Source organism: Cebidichthys violaceus, unplaced genomic scaffold, assembly GCF_023349555.1.
Source record: "Cebidichthys violaceus isolate CVI_PGR_0920_01 unplaced genomic scaffold, fCebVio1.0.p SCAF_100, whole genome shotgun sequence".
Classification (NCBI taxonomy): domain Eukaryota; kingdom Metazoa; phylum Chordata; class Actinopteri; order Perciformes; family Stichaeidae; genus Cebidichthys; species Cebidichthys violaceus.
The window spans coordinates 534665-556707 of record NW_027176264.1 but is presented as its reverse complement, the minus strand read 5'-3'; the positions used below and the strand labels follow the sequence as shown (position 1 = coordinate 556707).

Here is a 22043-nt window from a genome sequence, read left to right as displayed (position 1 = left end):
CTACAACAGCAGGGCTATCTCAAATGAACTTGAAGCTATCAAGTAAAGAAAACAACTTTAGAGCATTTCTGTGACTTATTTAAGAGTTTTAACTCATTCTTCCAATGGATCAAACTGGGTTTAGTCTTAAAGTATCTGCATTTATGTATAAAGGACTTCCTCATTAGCAACATAATATTGAGAACACAGACACCAAATTTTACCGTCTGTCTCTGAATACGTTGTAATGTCCCTATTGTGTCATTATACACAATCGTTCTTACTGAAGATCTTAAAGAAGATGTTACAAATATAATGTAGGATTTTCATATTTTAAAAAAGCTGGACACTTTTATGTTACTCATACAGGGGAAATAATGTCATGGTCTTGGGTTTTGTTTAGTTTAGTTCCTGTTTTATTTTGAAACTTGTTTCCTGTGTTTGTCTTTTTCCCACCTGTTTTACACCCACACCTGTGTGTCATTAGTCGATCAGCCTCTTGTGTGTTTCCCCGTGTCAGTGTTTGTCCCTCATGTTGGATTTCTTTCCTGTCCTTCTGGTTTGTCTTCAGTTTGGTTCTTTTATTGTTTTTAATTTGCCGCTGCCTGCTTCCTCTGCGTTGGTTTCTGTTGGTTTTTAGCATCAGCTTTAGCTTTCAAAGCTCACTTTTCGTTTAATTCCACCTGACTGCCTGTTCTCTGCATTGTGGGTCAACTCTTTTGAACTCACACTCGTGACAAACAGTGCGTTTGCTTGGGGACTATTTGCAGCAGCGGATCAATACACATCTGGTGCTCTAGCAGGTTGTTCGTAGGATCAATTCATCATCGGTTTAGTTTTTATCCGTGGCATACGTTAAAAAAAAAAGACGTAAAAAAGATAAACTATCACAAGCCTCCATCCTTGAAAGAAAACGGAACTCTTATTTAAAAATAATAAAACATCTTTATGCGACAGTGTTAAGTTGCTTGTATAGAGGTACTCATGCTAGTGGTTAGCGACGGCGTACGGAACGAACACCTTTCTATCAGGGGCTTTAGGCCACATGCAGCCATGTAGGATGTCACCATTTATAATAAATACATTATAATAAAGAGTGAAGCGCAAAACATCCAGACCTTTAGTTTAATATGAGGGCACATTTAGCAAGAAAAGAATGAGAAGCCAATTAGAACTGGTGGCTCTGTCCTTTGCATACATCTCGAGAACCGTTCATCTGATCTACTTCACACTAGCTTGGTGTTTTTCTGGGAGCCCAAAGGAGTGTCGTGTAGAATTTGGTGCTTTTGGGTCTTGCGACATGTTACATTTTACCAACACAGCCTCTGTGCAGCTGCATATAGTAGCGTTGGAATCGGACTCTTCTTCTCTCTCCTGGAGTCAACTGGAAGCAGAATCAGACCAGAGTGCATTTCACTAGTGTGACCGTGAGTAAGCTGTAACTTTGGGGGTGGTTTTCCCCCGTGAGTGAGACTGTATTACATTATTATATAACCTGAATCTGCAAAGTTACTAAAGTTAATTTTTTTTTTTTTTGCCAGGATAATTGTGACATGAACTTTTCATATCGTCCCATTTCGTCCTCTAAACTTAATAAACCTGCTACCATATCCACGACGGTGGAGTGATCTGTGTTTTTTTTTGTGAATGAAGCATAAATTTATCCAGATCTTCGGCAATCGTCCGCATCCGTGAGGCCCATAGAGCACGCTCACCAGCGTTTCTTTTAACTCCGCCTCCCAGCCCTCGGCTCAGTCTTCATTAACATGAACTGAAGAGGTAAAATAACTCTGGATTTGGCTTTTAATGAATTTTACATCTTTTAGGACCTAATGATATAAATACAAATGTAGTGAAGTATAAAGTAGCATAAAGTGGAAATACACAAGATAAATACCTCAAAATTGTACTTGAATAAAGGACTTGAATAAATAAGACAATAAAAAAAGACAAATCCAGTTAAAACTTTATTTGTTTTTATTCTGTTGAGGATCAGCAGAGAGGAGGACTGTATGAAACTCAAATAACATGATACAAGACTGTTATTCTCTGGTTACAGCAGCTGAATGTTTCATGATCAGATTTTGTTAATTCATTTTTTACCAATATTAATCAAGAATTCATCTTTAATTTACACCTTAAAACATGCCAGACAGAGATCCTTGATCTTTCTTTTAATTGGAAAATTATGAAAACTAAAACCCTTCAACACCTTTTTAACTAAAAATAAGTGATACATGACTCCATCCAATAATTTGTTCCAGTATTCATAATGTATTATATTTACAATAATAAGACAGTAAAAAATTTAGTTTGGCACCCAGATATTTAAGGAATGTGTAAATGCTTGTTATTCCTGAGTACATTGTTTTTGATGATTCAACAGTCTTGAAGGCAGGTTATGCAGTTATTAGAATTAATTAGACTACATTAGATAATATCAATCAGTGGCTTAATGTCTGTGTGTTGGAGAGTAGAAAAATATTTACAGACAAATAGAAAAAAAACATTAATCAGAATGTGAAGAATCAATCAAACGTAAATCACCAATAATATAGATTTGTTAGATTAAATGAAAGAGTCTCTCTGCAGAAAATCAAGTGTTTGTTCTACTCAGTGTGATTAACAGGAGAGATGATCAGAGGAGCAGAGTTTTTACCACCATCATTAAGACATAGACCAAAGTATGGGTAGATTTTCTCAGTGAAGCAGCAGCCAGTAAAGGAGTAGATAAAAGCTGCAGCATCAACGTCATGAAAGGAGACCAGACCCTCCTCATAATCCACAAACACCCCCACCTTCTCAGGCTGAGACTTCAGAGAGAGAAGGACTGAAGGGTCAGCACAAGCTACATACTCATTCTCATTCCTCAACATTATCGTCCAGTAACCATTCTGAGGAGTTGCTCTGATGCTTCCCTTCCTGTTGATCGACTCTCTGACCACTCCTAAATCCCACTTAGTCTTCTCTTTAACCTGAACCTCATAGTAAAATCTTCCTGAAGAGAAACTCTGCTTTGCTAAAACAATAGGGCAAGTATCAAATCTCTCTGGATTGTCTGGAAGATTTTTCTTCACATCACCATGTTTAACTTGTTTTCCATCATCAGACAGGATGAGTTTGGGATATGCTGTATCAGGGTCAAGAGTCACATCCACTGCAGACTGCTGGACCCTCTTCAGCTCGGCCTCAAACACCTTCATCTGTTTACTGAGCGTCTCCTCCAGCTGATTCACAGCTCTCACCACAGTCCCCTCATATGAAGGTGGACTGACTCTGACTCCAGTCCAGTCCTTGGTGGGTGGAGCAGTGTTCAGGGTCCTGAAGCTCTGGAGGAGGTGGAGGTGGTCTTCAGAGCGTGAGAGTTGCTCCACCTCAGTGCTTCTCTTCTTCAACTCAGAGATTTCCTGTTCCAGCTCTTTGATGAAGCCTTCAGCCTGTTTTTCTGTCTTTTTCTGCTTCTCTTTGATCGTGTCGATGAGCTCGACCTGGCTTCTCTCAACAGACACCTTCAGAGCGGTGAAGACCTGAACACCATCTGCTATCTCTCTGTCTGCATCTTCCTCACTGAGCTCCACTGAGTGTTTGATCTCCTGAATCTTCAGTCGTCTCTTGTGGATCATCTGCTGAATTTCAGCGTCAGTCTTTCCCAGCTCGGCCTTCTTTCCTTCATATTCTTCTTTCAGAGGAACAACATCATGGTTCTTGTGGTATAGAACAGTGCAGAGCATGCAGACACACATCTGGTCGGTCTTACAGAACAGCTCCAGCAGTTTATCGTGGTTCATACACATCCTGTCTTCCAGGTTCTCCACAGGGTCGATCAGCTGATGTCTTTTCAGACCTGATCTTGTCAGGTGAGGTTCCAGGTGAGTCTCACAGTAGGAGTCCAGACACACCAGGCAGTACTTCAGGGCCTTTAGTTTGGTTCCAGTGCAGACGTCACAGGGAACTTCTCCTGGTTTGGCAGCTTGTTGCTCTGAGCTGCTGCTGCTGGCTTTCTGTTGAGCTGACTGTCTGAACTGAGCAGCCATCTCAGAGATGAAAGTATTGACCTGTAGCTCAGGTCTGGTGTTAAAAACCTCTTTACAGTTGGGACACTGATAGGGGACATTAATGTTCCAGTGTTCAGTGATGCAGGCTTTACAGAAGTTGTGTCCACATGGTATGAGGACTGGATCAGTGAACACATCCAGACAGATGGAGCACAGGAACTGATCTTCAGTCAGCAGACAGCTGGCAGCAGACATATCTACACTCTGAGGACATGAAGTGTGGAAAAAAAACTGTTATAACATAACTTTTAATTATTTGTTAAATAAAATCAAGGTATGATTCGTAAAATATTAGAAGAGTCATCCTGAGCCTTCTAAACGGACGCGTTTGGAAGGCTAAAAATCAACTAGTTAGCTACGTTTAGAGATGACCCCCGAAACCTGGTTCTAACCAGAATCATGTGGACATGGACAGGTTGTCATTGTTTGTGTGTTTAAGAGGCACGAAGCTAAAGCAATATGTACTTTGTTGTACATCGTTTAATCTCAGTTGTTAAATTCTGTGAAACTGACACCACAATGCAGTGAATACATACATAATTCTGCTTTCTGAGTATTTTTTCCTCTTCAGTTACACAGATATCTTGTTATATCGTAGATGATTGTCCTGTAATGTATCGAGCACATTTACTTTTCATCAGAGTGTCACGGTTTGAGACTATTTTCCAAAGATCACACTGAGTTTGTTTGTGTGGTGGATTTTTTAACACTAAACTAGAGAAGGTGGATCACTCTGCCTTTTATTCTCTGTGGTTTAACATCATTTTGTAAGGCTGCCTCTGGCTGATCTCTGCCTGCTGCCACTTATATGACTGTTGTATTTGGAAGTCAGCTGCTTGTTCGTTATTCAAGGAATTAAAAACAAATAATAATAATAAAACAATGATAAACTAATCTGTCTGAAGCATTCTAGTGATAACATCCTAAACCCTCTGGTTCTTGTTAATATCATAATTTAAATAATTAAAATCACAATATAATTCAATTTTAAACCCCAAAAAACACAATGTGATCCCTTAATTACTGTGACATCACATATTAAATATAATTATAATACTTCTACCCTGCTGTTTATATTGTTGTTAAAGTTAAAATAATTTAAAAGTAGACAAAACATTTAAAATATTGAACATAACACATTTATAACAATTTATTGTGATATATTTTAGCATTATTTTACTTTATTTGTTTTATTGAAGCGTCTGAGGAAGCAGAGCAAAATAAAAATCACTTTCTCTGTCCAAAGACCTTTAGAGTCAAAGAGTCAGTTGGACGAAGAGGAGGAAGAGAGAGAGGATGATGATGATGATGATGATGATGATGATAGAGAGAGCAGAGAAATCAGACACATTAATGTGCAGAATAAAAGATGGAAGCTAACTGCTCTGGACTGCAGGATATTATATATAATATTATATCTTTACAAATCTCACAACCTTTGATTGGATTTCAGTTAAACATTTGCTCTAAGTTGAACTTCCTGTCTGAGTAGAGCTGAGGTTTTGAGTTCAAACAGGAAACAGGTCAGTGAATTAGCTTAAGCTAATGCGAGCTGTGACTGTATTCTGTCTAACCTTTAACTAATCAGAGTTCAGTCACTGTGGTTTAGTTTCTACCTCTGATGGTTTTATCTAAAATGACACATTTCTATGGCTTAATATTCTTTATATGATCAAACAAGATGTAAAACAGTCAGATTCTGGTTTGAACTAAAGTTGGACTAAATATTTAGTGAGTGTATTTAGTCTTTGTAGAACAGTGTACTCACCAGTGTTTGTCAGAGACTCTGTTGTGATGTTTAGGAAAATCTGCTGGATTCAGTTGAATGTTTCTTTAGAGAGAAACAGAGAGACTTGTCTCGACTGCAGCTCTGCTGTCGCTCAGACTAACTTTACTTACACTTCAGGAAATGTGACTCAACAGCTGCAGCTCACCTCTTTCAGTGTTGTTCCTCCTTTCAGTGAGGGAGTGGTGGAGGAAGTATTCAGATCCTTAACTGAAGTTAAAGTACTAATACCACAATGTTAAAATACTTCACTACGAGTAAAAGTCATGGATTGAGAACTTGCTTTTATACCTGATGTTTCTGCATTAATATTTCTACTTCATTAATGTGTATGCTATATTTGAACTCCTTTATATCCTGTTGGTTAGTTTAATCTACATCAATGCATCATATTCTATAAGGTCATCATGTTTTTATCTCTATAAAGAACAAACAGCCTGTTTTCAGCTTTGTGACAATGCATTTTCCAGCTGATCCAAGAGGCTTTTTAAAGAGTTTATTTAGCTGAAGAAGTAGAAGGATTTTCTCAACACATAAAGGAAACACTTCATCTTTCAGTTTATCACAAACATTCAACATCAACACATAAAGAAACACTTCGTCCTTCAGTTTATCACAAACATTCAACATCAACACATAAAGAAACACTTCATCCTTCAGTTTATCACAAACATTCAACATCAACACATAAAGAAACACTTCATCCTTCAGTTTATCACAAACATTCAACATCAACACATAAAGGAACACTTCATTCTTCAGTTTATTTCAAACATTCAACATCAACACATAAAGAAACACTTTGTCCTTCAGTTTATCACAAACATTCAACATCAACACATAAAGAAACACTTCATCCTTCAGTTTATCACAAACATTCAACGTCAACACATCTGGAGATACGTGGTTCTACCTGAACAGGAAGAGGATGAAAAACTATCATCTGAAAAGTAGGTAAAGCTGTCAGATAAATGGAGTAAATAGTACTGAATTTACCTCTGAGATGTCGTGGAGTAGACATATAAAGTAGCAGAAAATGGAAAGAAAAGTAACCCAACATTTTTACTAAAGCTCTGTACGTAAAGCCTGACACATCATATAATATTCAGAAAATTCAGATTTGTTGATATTGAAGTGTTTATTGGACCTTTAGTCAAAAAAAAAATATATATATTTTTTTTTTGTATTTACATATATGATATTTTTTTTGTATCACATTTGATACATCAGGCATATTTGTCAATTTATTGATCACAACAATGTTTATTTTAGAAACAATAATTAATGATTTTCATTGCTTTTGGAACATTTGGAACATTTCAGTTGGTTTGGTTCTTATTTTTCCCCAAACAGCAACCTTTTTACAACCTGTTTGTTTCGCCTCGTGGCAGGAAAAGCACAGTTTCTGTCCTTTTTCAGGCAAAGATGGACTTTACATTTCCCACAGTAGACATGGGAGAAGTGATTGCCAGTGCATTGCTTGCATCTGATTGTTTACTCTGAATTTCTTTTTTTAATTTAATGATTTAATGATAAAAAAAGGTTATGATAGCCAAGGATTTTCTTTTTTATACATAAAAAACATACATTTTCACTCAATTTAGCTTACTACCTTTAATTACTTTAATTATTAAATGACCAAAACAGTGTATTTGGCATTGAGATATGGCATAATCCAGAGTGCATAATGAAATACAATACAAAAATGTACAGGTGAATTATTACCTTATAAACCTGCTGTATCATATTTGATACCTATGTTTTCAACACAATTTTACTATAAAATAAGGAACGAAATATTAAGTAATTATAGTTTGCCTCAATACAGTAAATAGTCACATTGAAATATTAATGACACTATAAATGTTATTCTTACCGTAACTGTTTCAAAATTAGCAACGATTTCCCTGCCGAAAACGAAAAAGTCACTTCGTGACGGCTGCCATTTTGGAAATGGAATTTAAATGCCTGCTACTGCCTGCAGTGCATGGAAACTCCACCAGATGGTAGCAGACATGTATAGGATTGTATACAACAGGTTTTTCAGGAAAGTATTGCTCATGTTAATTACGTAGAGGTCTCTGAAACTCACGTATCAAATATGATACAAATGGCGCTACAGGGTTAAGTAAATGTACTTAGTTACTTTGCACCACCGCTTAAAATACCAGAATTGTTACAGAGCATGAAAACAGTGACCTGCTGCTCTCTCAAACCTACTTCCTGTATCATCCACTAGGAGGCGACACTTGCTCAGTTTTAAAATGGTTTCAAACAGCTGCTCATCCTGCACTGCTTTTAAGAAGCCAGTATGTAACTATGATCTTAGTTACCTGATGACACTGAAGGCAGCTGTCTTCAGTGTCTTTAACTCTTGATGGAAAAAAAACTCTTCTTTTTAGTCCATGAGAGAATTCAAATATACTCCCAAATACAGAAATGCATCAAACACAGACATGATACAAGTATGCAAAGAAAGTACTATTTTATTATCACAAGTCGTACAGGTTGTGTATCTGTGGCCATCTGCTCATTTGTGCTGTTTGATAAAAATCACCAATGTTATGAATCAGAAAACAACGGTTGAAGAGTCATTTGATATAAAAACTTTAGGAATTACTGATTTTACAAAACATTACGGTGTAGGTTTATTGGTCATTTTGTGGTATTTAACTGTTGACAATATATATGTATAAATAAAGCAAAGACTAATAATTTGAATAAAGGACTTTTGCATGCAACAGAGTATTTTTACACTGAGGTATTGCAAAACATTTTCATGAATACTTCGTCCAGTAAAGAGATGTTATGATATATAGGACTCGTGGTGAATTTATGTTATTGGGATAATCGTGAATATCATCAGGAGTGATTTAAAAAAAAAAAAAAACTGCTACCATATCGATAATGGTGGAGTGATCTGAGGGTTTTTTAAATATATTACCAGGGACACAGTAAAAATACTGCATTGAAAACATTTGAGACTTTTTGGATTGTTCTAATATTTATTTTTAAGACTAAAGTTATGCGTCACTTTTCAAACCACTACACCTCAAAGTCGTCTGAAGTCATCTGAAGTCAACCGTCCTAAACTGGACGTCCCACATTCCTCAGAGAATCAATGGCCATCTGTCACCCTGAGGCGGCGTCACATTTACCCTCAGAGGAAGTTACAGATTAACTTTATTTTGGTAAAACTTTAGGGAATACATTATTAAAAATGTATATTGTATTATATATAGTCAGATGCTAAAACAGAGCGTTTCAGACAGAATGAGAATGCAGATATATTCAGACAGCATGAGAACATGTACTATAGTTGAAATCCAAATTACAAGAACCTGAAAATTAGCATATGTCTCAGTTAATGCTAACCATATTCAGCAGACGTTGTCATTGCAGCAGCATCAACAGGAATGTAAAGATACAATAATGAGTGTTGATAATGAAGGAAAGGGAGGCCACACTATTGCCAAAAAGAAATGTGGGAAAACAAAAAGGATAGCAAACACAACTGGAAAATCTAAATCATAAAAATAATAGCCAAGACGCATTCAGAAGATGTACTTAAAACTGAAACGTCACTAATTGATGACTTAAAGTTTAAAATGATCTGTTGCAATATGTTTGCTTTCTGTCTAAAGATGCTCATTACTTTTATTTAAAAAAAAATTATATTTATTGATTTGTTAAAAACGATGTCAAGGGCAGCTTTTTGTCAAATTAATATTTAGTATATTAAATAGAACGAATACAAAAATAGAAATAAACATTTATTATCACAATACATGAGGATAAAAGGACAGTTTTTCATCCCCTTCCTGTTCAGGTAAAACCACCATCTCCAGATGTGTTGATGTTGAATGTTTGTGATAAACTGAAGGATGAAGTGTTCCTTTATGTGTTGATGTTGAATGTTTGTGATAAACTGAAAGATGAAGTGTTCCTTTATGTGTTGATGTTGAATGTTTGTGATAAACTGAAGGATGAAGTGTTTCTTTATGTGTTGATGTTGAATGTTTGTGATAAACTGAAAGATGAAGTGTTCCTTTATGTGTTGATGTTGAATGTTTGTGATAAACTGAAGGATGAAGTGTTTCTTTATGTGTTGATGTTGAATGTTTGTGATAAACTGAAGGATGAAGTGTTTCTTTATGTGTTGATGTTGAATGTTTGTGATAAACTGAAAGATGAAGTGTTCCTTTATGTGTTGATGTTGAATGTTTGTGATAAACTGAAAGATGAAGTGTTCCTTTATGTGTTGATGTTGAATGTTTGTGATAAACTGAAGGATGAAGTGTTCCTTTATGTGTTGAGAAAATCCTTCTACTTCTTCTTCAGATAAATAAACTCTTTAAAAAGCCTCTTGGATCAGCTGGAAAATGCATTGTCACAAAGCTGAAAACAGGATGTTTGTTCTTTATAGAGATACAAACATATGATGACCTTATAAAATATGATGCATTGATGTAGATTAAACTAACCAACAGGATATAAAGGAGTTAAAATATAGCATACACATTAATGAAGTAGGAATATTAATGCAGAAACATCAGATATAAAAGCAAGTTTTCAATCCATGACTTATTAATTATAATATTAAGTATTTTAACATTGTGGTACGAGTACTTAAACTTCAGTTAAGGATCTGAATACTTCCTCCACCTCTCCCTCACTGAAAGGAGGAACAACACTGAAAGAGGTGAGCTGCAGCTGTTGAGTCACATTTCCTGAAGTGTAAGTAAAGTTAGTCTGAGCGACAGCAGAGCTGCAGTCGAGACAAGTCTCTCTGTTTCTCTGTAAAGAAACATTCAACTGAATCCAGCAGATTTTTCTCAACAACACAACAGAGTCTCTGACAAACACTGGTGAGTACACTGTTCTACAAAGACTAAATACACTCACTAAATATTTAGTCCAAATTTAGTTCAAACCAGAATCTGACTGTTTTACATCTTGTTTTGTCATATAAAGAATATTAAGCCATAGAAATGTGTCATTTTAGATAAAACCATCAGAGGTAGAAACTAAACCACAGTGACTGAACTCTGATTAGTTAAAGGTTAGACAGAATACAGTCACAGCTAGCATTAGCTTAAGCTAATTCACTGATCTGTTTCCTGTTTGAACTCAAAACCTCAGCTCTACTCAGACAGGAAGTTCAACTCAGAGCAAATGATTAACTGAAATCCAATCAAAGGTCGTGAGAATTGTAAAGATAAATACTATTATATATAATATCCTGCAGTCCAGAGCAGTTAGCTTCCATCTTTTATTCTGCACGTTTTGTGTCTGATTCTCTGCTCTCTATCATCATCATCATCATCATCATCTCTCTCTTCCTCCTCTTCGTCCAACTGACTCTTTGACTCTAAAGATCTTTGTACAGAGAAAGTGATTTTTATTTTGCTCTGCTTCCTCAGACGCTTCAATAAAACAAATAATAAAGTAAAATAATGCTAAAATATATCACAATAAATTGTTAAAATAAAATAAAAAATAAAAAAATAAAATTTTAAATGTTTTGTCTACTTTTAAATTATTTTAACTTTAACAACAACATAAACAGCAGGGTAGAAGTATTATAATTATATTTAATATGTGATGTCACAGTAATTAAGGGATCACATTGTGTTTTTTGGGGTTCAAAATTGAGATTTTAATTATTTAAATTATGATATTAACAAGAACCAGAGGGTTTAGGATGTTATCACTAGAATGCTTCAGACATCAGAATAGTTTATCATTGTTTTATTATTATTATTTGTTTTTAATACCTTGAATAACAAACAAGCAGCTGACTTCCAAATACAACAGTCATATAAGTGACTGGCAGCAGGCAGAGATCAGCCAGAGGCAGCCTTAAAAAATGATGTTAAACCACAGAGAATAAAAGGCAGAGTGATCCACCTTCACTAGTTTAGTGTTAAAAAATCCACCACACAAACAAACTCAGTGTGATCTTTGGAAAATAGTCTCAAACCGTGACACTCTGATGAAAAGTAAATGTGCTCGATACATTACAGGACAATCATCTACGATATAACAAGATATCTGTGTAACTGAAGAGGAAAAAATACTCAAAAAGCAGAATTATGTATGTATTCACTGCATTGTGGTGTCACTTTCACGAAATTTAACAACTGAGATTAAACGATGTACAACAAAGTACATGTTGCTTTAGCTTCATGCCTCTTAAACACACAAACAATGACAACCTGTCCATGTCCACATGATTCTGGTTAGAACCAGGTTTCGGGGGTCATCTCTAAACGTAGCTAACTAGTTGATTTTCAGCCTTCCAAAAGCGTCCGTTTAGAGGGCTCAGGATGATTCTTCTAATATTTTACGAATCATACCTTGATTTTATTTAACAAATAATTAAAAGTTATGTTATAACAGTTTTTTTCCACACTTCATGTCCTCAGAGTGTAGATATGTCTGCTGCAAGCTGTCTGCTGACTGAAGATCAGTTCCTGTGCTCCATCTGTCAGGATGTGTTCACTGATCTAGTCACCATACCATGTGGACACAACTTCTGTAAAGCCTGCATCACTCAACACTGGAACGTTAATGTCCCCTATCAGTGTCCAAACTGTAACAAGCTTTTCTACAATAGACCTGAGCTGCAGGTCAATACTTTCATCTCTGAGATGGCTGCTCAGTTCAGACAGTCAGCTCAACAGAAAGCCAGCAGCAGCAACTCAGAGCAACAAGCTGCCAAACCAGGAGAAGTTCCCTGTGACGTCTGCACTGGAACCAAACTGAAGGCCCTGAAGTCCTGCCTGGTGTGTCTGGACTCCTACTGTGAGACTCACCTGGAACCTCATCTGACAAGATCAGGTCTGAAAAGACATCAGCTGATCAACCCTGTGGAGAACCTGGAAGGCAGGATGTGTACGAAGCACGATAAACTGCTGGAGCTGTTCTGTAAGACCGACCAGATGTGTGTCTGCATGCTCTGCACTGTTCTAGACCACAAGACACATGATGTTGTTCCTCTGAAAGAAGAATATGAAGGAAAGAAGGCCGAGCTGGGGAAGACTGAGGCTGAAATTCAGCAGATGATCCAGAAGAGACGACTGAAGATTCAGGAGATCAAACACTCAGTGGAGCTCAGTGAGGAAAATGCAGACAGAGAGATATCAGATGGTGTTCAGGTCTTCACCGCTCTGAAGGAGTCTGTTGAGAGAAGAATGAACGAGCTCATCGACACGATCAAAGAGAAGCAGAGAAAGACAGAGAAACAGGCTGAAGGCTTCATCAAAGAGCTGGAACAGGAAATCTCTGAGCTGAAGAAGAGAAGCACTGAGGTGGAGCAGCTCTCACACTCTGAAGACCACCTCCACCTCCTCCAGAGCTTCAGGAACCTGAACACAGCTCCACCCACCAAGGACTGGACAGGAGTCAGAGTCAGTCCACCTTCATATGAGGGGACTGTGAGGAGAGCTGTGAATCAGCTGGAGGAGACGCTCAGTAGACAGATGAAGAAGCTGTTTGAGGCCGAGCTGAAGAGGGTCCAGCAGTCTGCAGTGGATGTGACTCTTGATCCTGATACAGCACAACCCAACCTCATCCTGTCTCATGATGGAAAACAAGTTAAAACTGGTGATGTAAAGAAGAATCTTCCAAACAATCGAGAGAGATTTGATTATAGTGCTATTATTTTAGCAAAGCAGAGTTTCTCTTCAGGAAGATTTTACTACGAGGTTCAGGTTAAAGGGAAAACTGAGTGGGATTTAGGAGTGGCCAGAGAGTCGATCAACAGGAAGGGAAGCATCACACTGACTCCTCAGAAAGGTTACTGGACGATATGGTTGAGGGATCAGAATGAGTATGTAGCTCTTGATGACACTCCAGTCCTTCTCTCTCTAAAGTCTCAGCCTGAGAAGGTGGGGGTGTTTGTGGATTATGAGGAGGGTCTGGTCTCCTTTTATGACGTTGATGCTGCAGCTCTTATCTACTCCTTTACTGGCTGCTGCTTCACTGAGAAAATCTACCCATTCTTTAGTCCATGTTTTAATCATGGTGGTAAAAACTCTGCTCCTCTGATCATCTCTTCTGTCAATCACACTGAGTAGAACAAACATTTGATTTTCTACAGAGAGACTCTTTCATTTAATGTAACAAATCTATATTATTGGTGATTTACGGTGTAAACATTAATGATTCTTCACATTCTGATTATTTTTTTTCTGTTTGTAAATGTTTTTCTACTCTCCAACACACAGACATTAATCCACTGATTGATATTATCTAATGTAGTCTAATTAATTCTAATAACTGCATAACCTGCCTTCAACACTGTTGAATCATCAAAAACAATGTACTCAGGAATAATAAGCTTTTACACATTCCTTAAATATCTGGGTACCAAACTAAAATTGTTATTGTCTTATTATTGTGTGTGTGTGTGTGTGTGTGTGTGTGTGTGTGTGTGTGTGTGTGTGTGTGTATATATATAATACATTATGAATACTGGAAAGAATTATTGGATAAATTCATGTACCACTTATTTTTACTTAAAAAAGATGTTTAAGGGTTTTAGTTTTCATCATTTTTCAAGTAAAATCAAGAGATCTCTGTCTGGTATGTTTTCAGGGGGAAATAAAAGATGAATTATTGATTCATATTAGTAAAAAATGAATCAACAAAATCTAATCATGAAACATTCAGCTGCTGTAACCAGAGAAGAAAAGTTTAGTTTTAATTTAAATGTTCTACAGTCCTCCTCTCTGCTGATCCTCAACAGAATAAAAACAGAGAAACTTTTAACTGGATTTGTCTTTTTTTATTTTACATTTATTCAAGTATAATTTTGAGGTATTAATCTTGGGTATTTCCACTTTATACTTTATACTCCACTACATCTCAGAGGTAAATATTGTACTTTTTACTTCACTACATCTCTTATTTATATCATTAGGTCCTAAAAGATGTAAAATGCATTAAAAGCCAAGTCCAGAGTTATTTTACCTCTTCAGTTCATGTGAATGAGAGGCTGAGCCGAGGGCTGGGAGGCGGAGTTAAAGGAAACACTGGTGAGCGTGCTCTATGGGCCTCACGGATGCGGACGATCACCAAAGATCTGGATAAATTTGGTCCTCTCTTTCTGCGACTGAACTTCATCCACACTGAGGTGTGTTGTCACCATAACTGACCATGCTAGTCAAATGACCACATAAATCTGTTCAGTGTCTGCTCTTACTTTTACTCTATTTCTGTGGTCACAACCCTGATACTTGGCACCCGACTTCCTGCAGAGTGACACTCTTGTTGGGAGAAACCTGCCCTCGACTTCAGGTGCCAAGACGAGTCATCCAGAAACTTCAGCGCTGCATGGAGCCTCCACCCCCTCCAGCACATTCTCCTCAAACGATAGAGTCTACACCTTCTGCCACAGTGTACATAAGAAGTGGAGAGGTCGCATGAAATGTTTGTGCTTAGGTCAAGGAGAGTTTGTTCAGCATATTTAAACAACAAGGCAATTAGCTGTGCTTTACAAACGACATGAAACGGCATTGAGACAAGATATAAAAGAACATAAAACTCTTGTTAACACTGAAAACTATTATTACTTATGAAACCATTGAGAATTTTATCACTAATATTGCTGCTACTAATAATTCATGAATAATAGTACTTGTACTCATAGTGCTATTGGTGCTGTTGCTTTCACTTCTGCACCACACATAATACTATACATGCATATCCTCTAATGTCACATTCTCTTCTGGCTGGTCTTAAATGACAACATAGGACCAAGTTCACACACAACATGGTTCATCATCTGGCCTTCAGTAACACAACAATTCTGACACGTTTCCATTGTTCCTTCTCTGATTTAATCTGTAACTTCCTCTGAGGGTAAAAGTCCCGATGTGACGCCGCCTCAGGGTGACAGACGGCCATTGATTCTCTGAGGAATGTGGGACGTCCAGTTTAGGACGGTTGACTTCAGGTGACTTCAGACGACTTTGAGGTGTAGTGGTTTGAAAAGTGACGCGTAACTTTAGTCTTAAAAATAAATATTAGAACATTCCAAAAAGTCTCAAATGTTTTCAAGGCAGTATTTTTACTGTGTCCCTGGTAATATATTTCAAAAACCCTCAGATCACTCCACCATTATCGATATGGTAGCAGTTGTTTTTTTTAAAATCACTCCTGATGATATTCAGGATTATCCCAATAACATAAATTCACCACGAGTCCTATATATCATAACATCTCTTTACTGGACGAAGTAATCATGAAGATGTATTGCAATACCTCAGTGTAAAAATACTCTGTTGCATGCAAAAGTCCTTTATTCAAATTATTAGCCTTTGCTTTATTTACACATATATATTTTCTACAGTTAAATACCACAAAATGACCAATAAACCTATACCGTAATGTTTTGTAAAATCAGTAATTCCTAAAGTTTTTATATCAAATGACTCTTCAACCGTTGTTTTCTGATTCATAACATTGGTGATTTTATCAAACAGCACAAATGAGCAGATGGTCACAGATACACAACCTGTACGACTTGTGATCGTAAATTAGTACTTTCTTTGCATACTTGTATCATGTCTGTGTTTGATGCATTTCTGTATTTGGGAGTATATTTGAATTCTCTCATGAACTAAAAAGAAGAGTTTTTTTTCCATCAGGAGTTAAAGACACTGAAGACAGCTGCCTTCAGTGTCATCAGGTAACTAAGATCATAGTTACATACTGGCTTCTTAAAGCAGTGTAGGATGAGCAGCTGTTTGAAACCATTTTAAAACTGAGCAAGTGTCGCCTCCTAGTGGATGATACAGGAAGTAGGTTTGAGAGAGCAGCAGGTCACTGTTTTCATGCTCTGTAACAATTCTGGTATTTTAAGCGGTGGTGCAAAGTAACTAAGTACATTTACTTAAGTACTGAACTTTAGTAAAATTTTGGGTTACTTCCCTTTCCATTTTCTGCTACTTTATACTTCTACTCCACTAAACCTCAGACATAGATTTACTACATGTATTTGATAACTTTATACTTCTACTCCACTACATCTCAGAGGTAAATTCAGTACTTTTTACTACATTTATCTGACAGCTTTAGTTACTTCTCAGATGACAGGTTTTCATCCCCTTCCTGTTCAGGTAGAACCACGTATCTCCACATGTGTTGATGTTGAATGTTTGTGGTAAACTGAAGGATGAAGTGTTCCTTTATGTGTTGATGTTGAATGATTGTGATAAACTGAAGGATGAAGTGTTCCTTTATGTGTTGATGTTGAATGTTTGCGATAAACTGAAGGATGAAGTGTTTATTTATGTGATGATGTTGAATGTTTGTGATAAACTGAAAGATGAAGTGTTCCTGTATGTGTTCAGAACATCCTTCTACTTCTTCAGCTAAATAAACTCTTTAAAAAGCCTCTTGGATCAGCTGGAAAATGCATCGTCACAAAGCTGAAAACAGGCTGTTTGTTCTTTATAGAGATACAAACATATGATGATCTTATAGAATATGATGCAGTGATGTAGATAAATCAAACCAACAGGATATAAAGGAGTTAAAAACATGCAACATACACATTAATGCAGCAGTATTATTATCCAGAAACATCAGGTATGAAAGTAAGTTTTGAATCCATGACTTTTACTCGTAGTGAAGTATTTTAACATTGTGGTATTAGTACTTTAACTTCAGTTAATGATCTGAAAACTTCTTCCACCACTCCCTCACTGAGAGGAGGAACAACACTGAAAGAGGTGAACTGCTGAGTCACTTTACCTGAAGTGAAAGTAAAGTTAGTCTGAGCGACAGCAGAGCTGCAGTCGAGACAAGTCTCTCTGTTTCTCTGTAAAGAAACATTCAACTGAATCCAGCAGATTTTTCTCAACAACACAACAGAGTCTCTGACAAACACTGGTGAGTACACTGTTCTACAAAGACTAAATACACTCACGAAGTATTTAGTCCAAGTTTAGTTCAAACCAGAATCTGACTGTTTTACATCTTGTTTTATCATATAAAGAATATTAAGCCGTAGAAATGTGTCATTTTAGATAAAACCATCAGAGGTAGAAACTAAACCACAGTGACTGAACTCTGACTAGTTCAAGGTTAGACAGAATACAGTCACAGCTAGCATTAGCTTAAGCTAATTCACAGACCTGTTTACTGTTTGAACTCAAAACCTCAGCTCTACTCAGACAGGAAGTTCTACTCAGAGTAAATGTTTAACTGAGCTCCAATCAAAGGTCGTGAGAGTTGTAAAGATAAATACTATTATATAAAATATCCTGCAGTCCAGAGCAGTTAGCTTCCATCTTTAATTCTGCACATTAATGTGTCTGATTCTCTGCTCTCTCCATCATCATCATCATCATCATCATCATCATCTCTCTCTTCCTCCTCTTTGTCCAAACTGATTCTTTGACTCTAAAGATCTTTGTACAGAGAAAGTGATTTTTATTTTGCTCTGCTTCCTCAGACGCTTCAATAAAACAGTCAAATACTGCTTAAATATATCACAGTAAATTGTAATAAATGTGTTATGTTCAATATTTAAAATGTTTTCTCTACTTTCAAAATATTTTCACTTTAATAACAGTATAAACAGCAGGGTAGCAGTTCACATTGTGTTTTTGGGTGTTTAAATTGAATTCTATTGTGATTTTACTATTTAAATTATGATATTAACAAGAACCAGAGGGTTTAAGATGTTATCACTAGAATGCTTAAGATATCAAATTCATACCACTGAACTGCATATCTGAGCTCTTCTTCACTCACAGCAAATGAAATTTAATATAACAACATAATTCAGGATGACTCGTTATATTCTACTAATCATGATTTGATTCAACAAAAAATATAAGATGTATAATAACAGTTTTGTTTTTCCACACTTCTTGTCCTCAGAGTGTAGATATGTCTGCTGCCAGCTGTCTGATGACTGAAGATCAGTTTCTGTGCTCCATCTGTCTGGATGTGTTCACTGATCCAGTCCTCATACCATGTGGACACGACTTCTGTAAAGCCTGCATCACTGAACACTGGAACATTAATGTCCAGTCTCAGTGTCCAAACTGTAAAGAGGTTTTTAACACCAGACCTGAGCTGCAGGTCAATACTTTGATCTCTGAGATGGCTGCTCAGTTCAGACAGTCATCTCAACAGAAAGCCAGCAGCAGCAGCAGCTCAGAGCAACAAGCTGCCAAACCAGGAGAAGTTCCCTGTGACGTCTGCACTGGAACCAAACTGAAGGCCCTGAAGTCCTGCCTGGTGTGTCTGGACTTCTACTGTGAGACTCACCTGGAGCCTCATCTGACAAGACCAGGCCTGAAAAGACATCAGCTGATCGACCCTGTGGAGAACCTGGAAGACAGGATGTGTACGGAACACGATAAACTGCTGGAGCTGTTCTGTAAGACCGACCAGATATGTGTCTGCATGCTCTGCACCTTTCTAGATCACAAGAACCATGATGTTGTTCCTCTGAAAGAAGAATATAAAGGAAAGAAGGCCGAGCTGGGGAAGACTGAGGCTGAAATTCAGCAGATGATCCAGAAGAGACGACTGAAGATTCAGGAGATCAAACACTCAGTGGAGCTCAGTGAGGAGGATGCAGACACAGAGATAGCAGATGGTGTTCAGGTCTTCACCGCTCTGAAGGAGTCTGTTGAGAGAAGAATGAACGAGCTCCTCAACACGATCAAAGAGAAGCAGAGAAAGACAGAGAAACAGGCTGAAGGCTTCATCAAAGAGCTGGAACAGGAAATCTCTGAGCTGAAGAAGAGAGGCACTGAGGTGGTTCAGCTCTCACGCTCTGAAGACCACCTCCACCTCCTCCAGAGCTTCAGGACCCTGAACACTGCTCCACCCACCAAGGACTGGACAGGAGTCAGAGTCAGTCCACCTTCATATGAGGGGACTGTGAGGAGAGCTGTGAATCAGCTGGAGGAGACGTTCAGTAAACAGATGAAGAAGCTGCTCACTGAGGCCGAGCTGAAGAGGGTCCAGAAGTCTGCAGTGGATGTGACTCTTGATCCTGATACAGCAAATCCCAACCTCATCCTGTCTGATGATGGCAAACAAGTACATGATAGTGATGTAAAGAAGAATCTACCAAAAACACCAGAGAGGTTTGATACTTGTGTTTATGTCTTAGCAGAGCAGAGTTTCTCTTCAGGAAGATTTTACTACGAGGTTCAGGTTAAAGAGAAGACTGAGTGGATTGTAGGAGTGGTCAGAGAGTCGATCAACAGGAAGGGAATCATCACACCGACTCCTCAGAAAGGTTACTGGACGATATGGTTGAGGAATGAGAATGAGTACAAAGCTCGTGATGACCCTCCGGTCCTTCTCTCTCTGAAGTCTCAGCCTCAGAAGGTGGGGGTGTTTGTGGATTATGAGGAGGGTCTGGTCTCCTTTTATGACGTTGATGCTGCAGCTCTTATCTACTCCTTTACTGGCTTCTGCTTCACTGAGAAACTCTACCCACTATTTAATCCTTGTTTTAATGATGGTGGTAAAAATTCTGCTCCTCTGATCATCTCTCCTGTCAATCACACTGAGTAGAACAAACACTTGATTTTCTACAGACTGATGCTTTCATTTAATGTAACAAATCTATATTATTGGTGATTTACAGTGTAAACATGAGTGATTCTTCACATTATGGTCAATGTTTTTTTTTATATTTGTCTGTAGATGTTTTCAACATTCATCCACTGATTGATATTATCTAATGTAGTCTAATTAATTCTAATAACTGCATAACCTGCCTTCAAGACTGTTGAATCATCAAAAACAATGTAGTCAGGAATAAGAAGCATTTACACATTCCTTAAATATCTGGGTGCCAAACTAAAATTGTTATTGTGTTATTATTGTATATATATAATACTTTATGAATACTGGCACAAATTATTAGATGAAGTCATGTACCACTTATTTGTAGTTAAAAAAGGTGTTTAAGAGTTTTAGTTTTCATCGTTTTCCAAGTAAAATCAAGAGATCTCTGTCTGGTATGTTTTCAGGGGGAAATAAAAGATGAATTATTGATTCATATTAGTAAAAAATGAATCAACAAAATCTAATCATCAAACATTTAGCTGTTGTAACCAGAGAAGCAAAGTTTAGTTTTTATTTAAATGTTCTACAGTCCTCCTCTCTGCTGATCCTCAACAGAATAAAAACAGAGAAACTTTTAACTGGATTTGTCTTTTTTTATTTTACATTTATTCAAGTATAATGTTGAGGTATTTATCCTGTGAATTTCCACTTTATACTTTTTACTCCACTACATCTCAGAGTTAAATATTGTAGTTTTTACTGCACTACATCTCTTATTCATATCATTATGTCCTAAAAGACGTAAAATGCATTAAAAGCCAAATCCTCATATCCTCTAATGTCACATTCTCTTCTGGCTGGTCTTAAATGACAACATAGGACCAAGTTCACACACAACATGGTTCATCATCTGGCCTTCAGTAACACAACAATTCTGACACGTTTCCATTGTTCCTTCTCTGATTTAATCTGTAACTTCCTCTGAGGGTAAAAGTCCCGATGTGACGCCGCCTCAGGGTGACAGACGGCCATTGATTCTCTGAGGAATGTGGGACGTCCAGTTTACGACGGTTGACTTCAGGTGACTTCAGACGACTTTGAGGTGTAGTGGTTTGAAAAGTGACGCGTAACTTTAGTCTTAAAAATAAATATTAGAACATTCCAAAAAGTCTCAAATGTTTTCAAGGCAGTATTTTTACTGTGTCCCTGGTAATATATTTCAAAAACCCTCAGATCACTCCACCATTATCGATATGGTAGCAGTTGTTTTTTTTAAAATCACTCCTGATGATATTCAGGATTATCCCAATAACATAAATTCACCACGAGTCCTATATATCATAACATCTCTTTACTGGACGAAGTAATCATGAAGATGTATTGCAATACCTCAGTGTAAAAATACTCTGTTGCATGCAAAAGTCCTTTATTCAAATTATTAGCCTTTGCTTTATTTACACATATATATTTTCTACAGTTAAATACCACAAAATGACCAATAAACCTATACCGTAATGTTTTGTAAAATCAGTAATTCCTAAAGTTTTTATATCAAATGACTCTTCAACCGTTGTTTTCTGATTCATAACATTGGTGATTTTATCAAACAGCACAAATGAGCAGATGGTCACAGATACACAACCTGTACGACTTGTGATCGTAAATTAGTA

At 37.1% G+C, this 22043-nt stretch overlaps 3 protein-coding genes across 3 annotated transcripts; 2 read left to right on the top strand and 1 right to left on the bottom strand.

The window, feature by feature from the left end:
* Positions 1-1973: 1973 nt before the first annotated feature.
* On the bottom strand, positions 1974-5903 carry LOC137886256 (E3 ubiquitin-protein ligase TRIM39-like). The gene is made up of 2 exons (XM_068728626.1): positions 5803-5903; positions 1974-4238 (listed from the first exon to the last, which is right to left on the bottom strand). Exon 2 carries the CDS (start codon positions 4227-4229, stop codon positions 2589-2591), a length of 1641 nt encoding a protein of 546 aa, XP_068584727.1. The 5' UTR covers positions 4230-4238; positions 5803-5903; the 3' UTR covers positions 1974-2588.
* A 4691-nt stretch (positions 5904-10594) lies between these two features.
* On the top strand, positions 10595-13901 carry LOC137886248 (E3 ubiquitin-protein ligase TRIM21-like). Its single transcript, XM_068728614.1, has 2 exons — positions 10595-10688; positions 12249-13901. The coding sequence occupies exon 2, from the start codon at positions 12258-12260 to the stop codon at positions 13899-13901; it is 1644 nt and encodes a 547-aa protein (XP_068584715.1). The 5' UTR covers positions 10595-10688; positions 12249-12257.
* A 3721-nt stretch (positions 13902-17622) lies between these two features.
* On the top strand, positions 17623-20989 carry LOC137886224 (E3 ubiquitin-protein ligase TRIM39-like). Its single transcript, XM_068728581.1, has 2 exons — positions 17623-17721; positions 18718-20989. Exon 2 carries the CDS (start codon positions 18727-18729, stop codon positions 20374-20376), a length of 1650 nt encoding a protein of 549 aa, XP_068584682.1. The 5' UTR covers positions 17623-17721; positions 18718-18726; the 3' UTR covers positions 20377-20989.
* The last annotated feature ends 1054 nt before the right edge of the window (positions 20990-22043 follow it).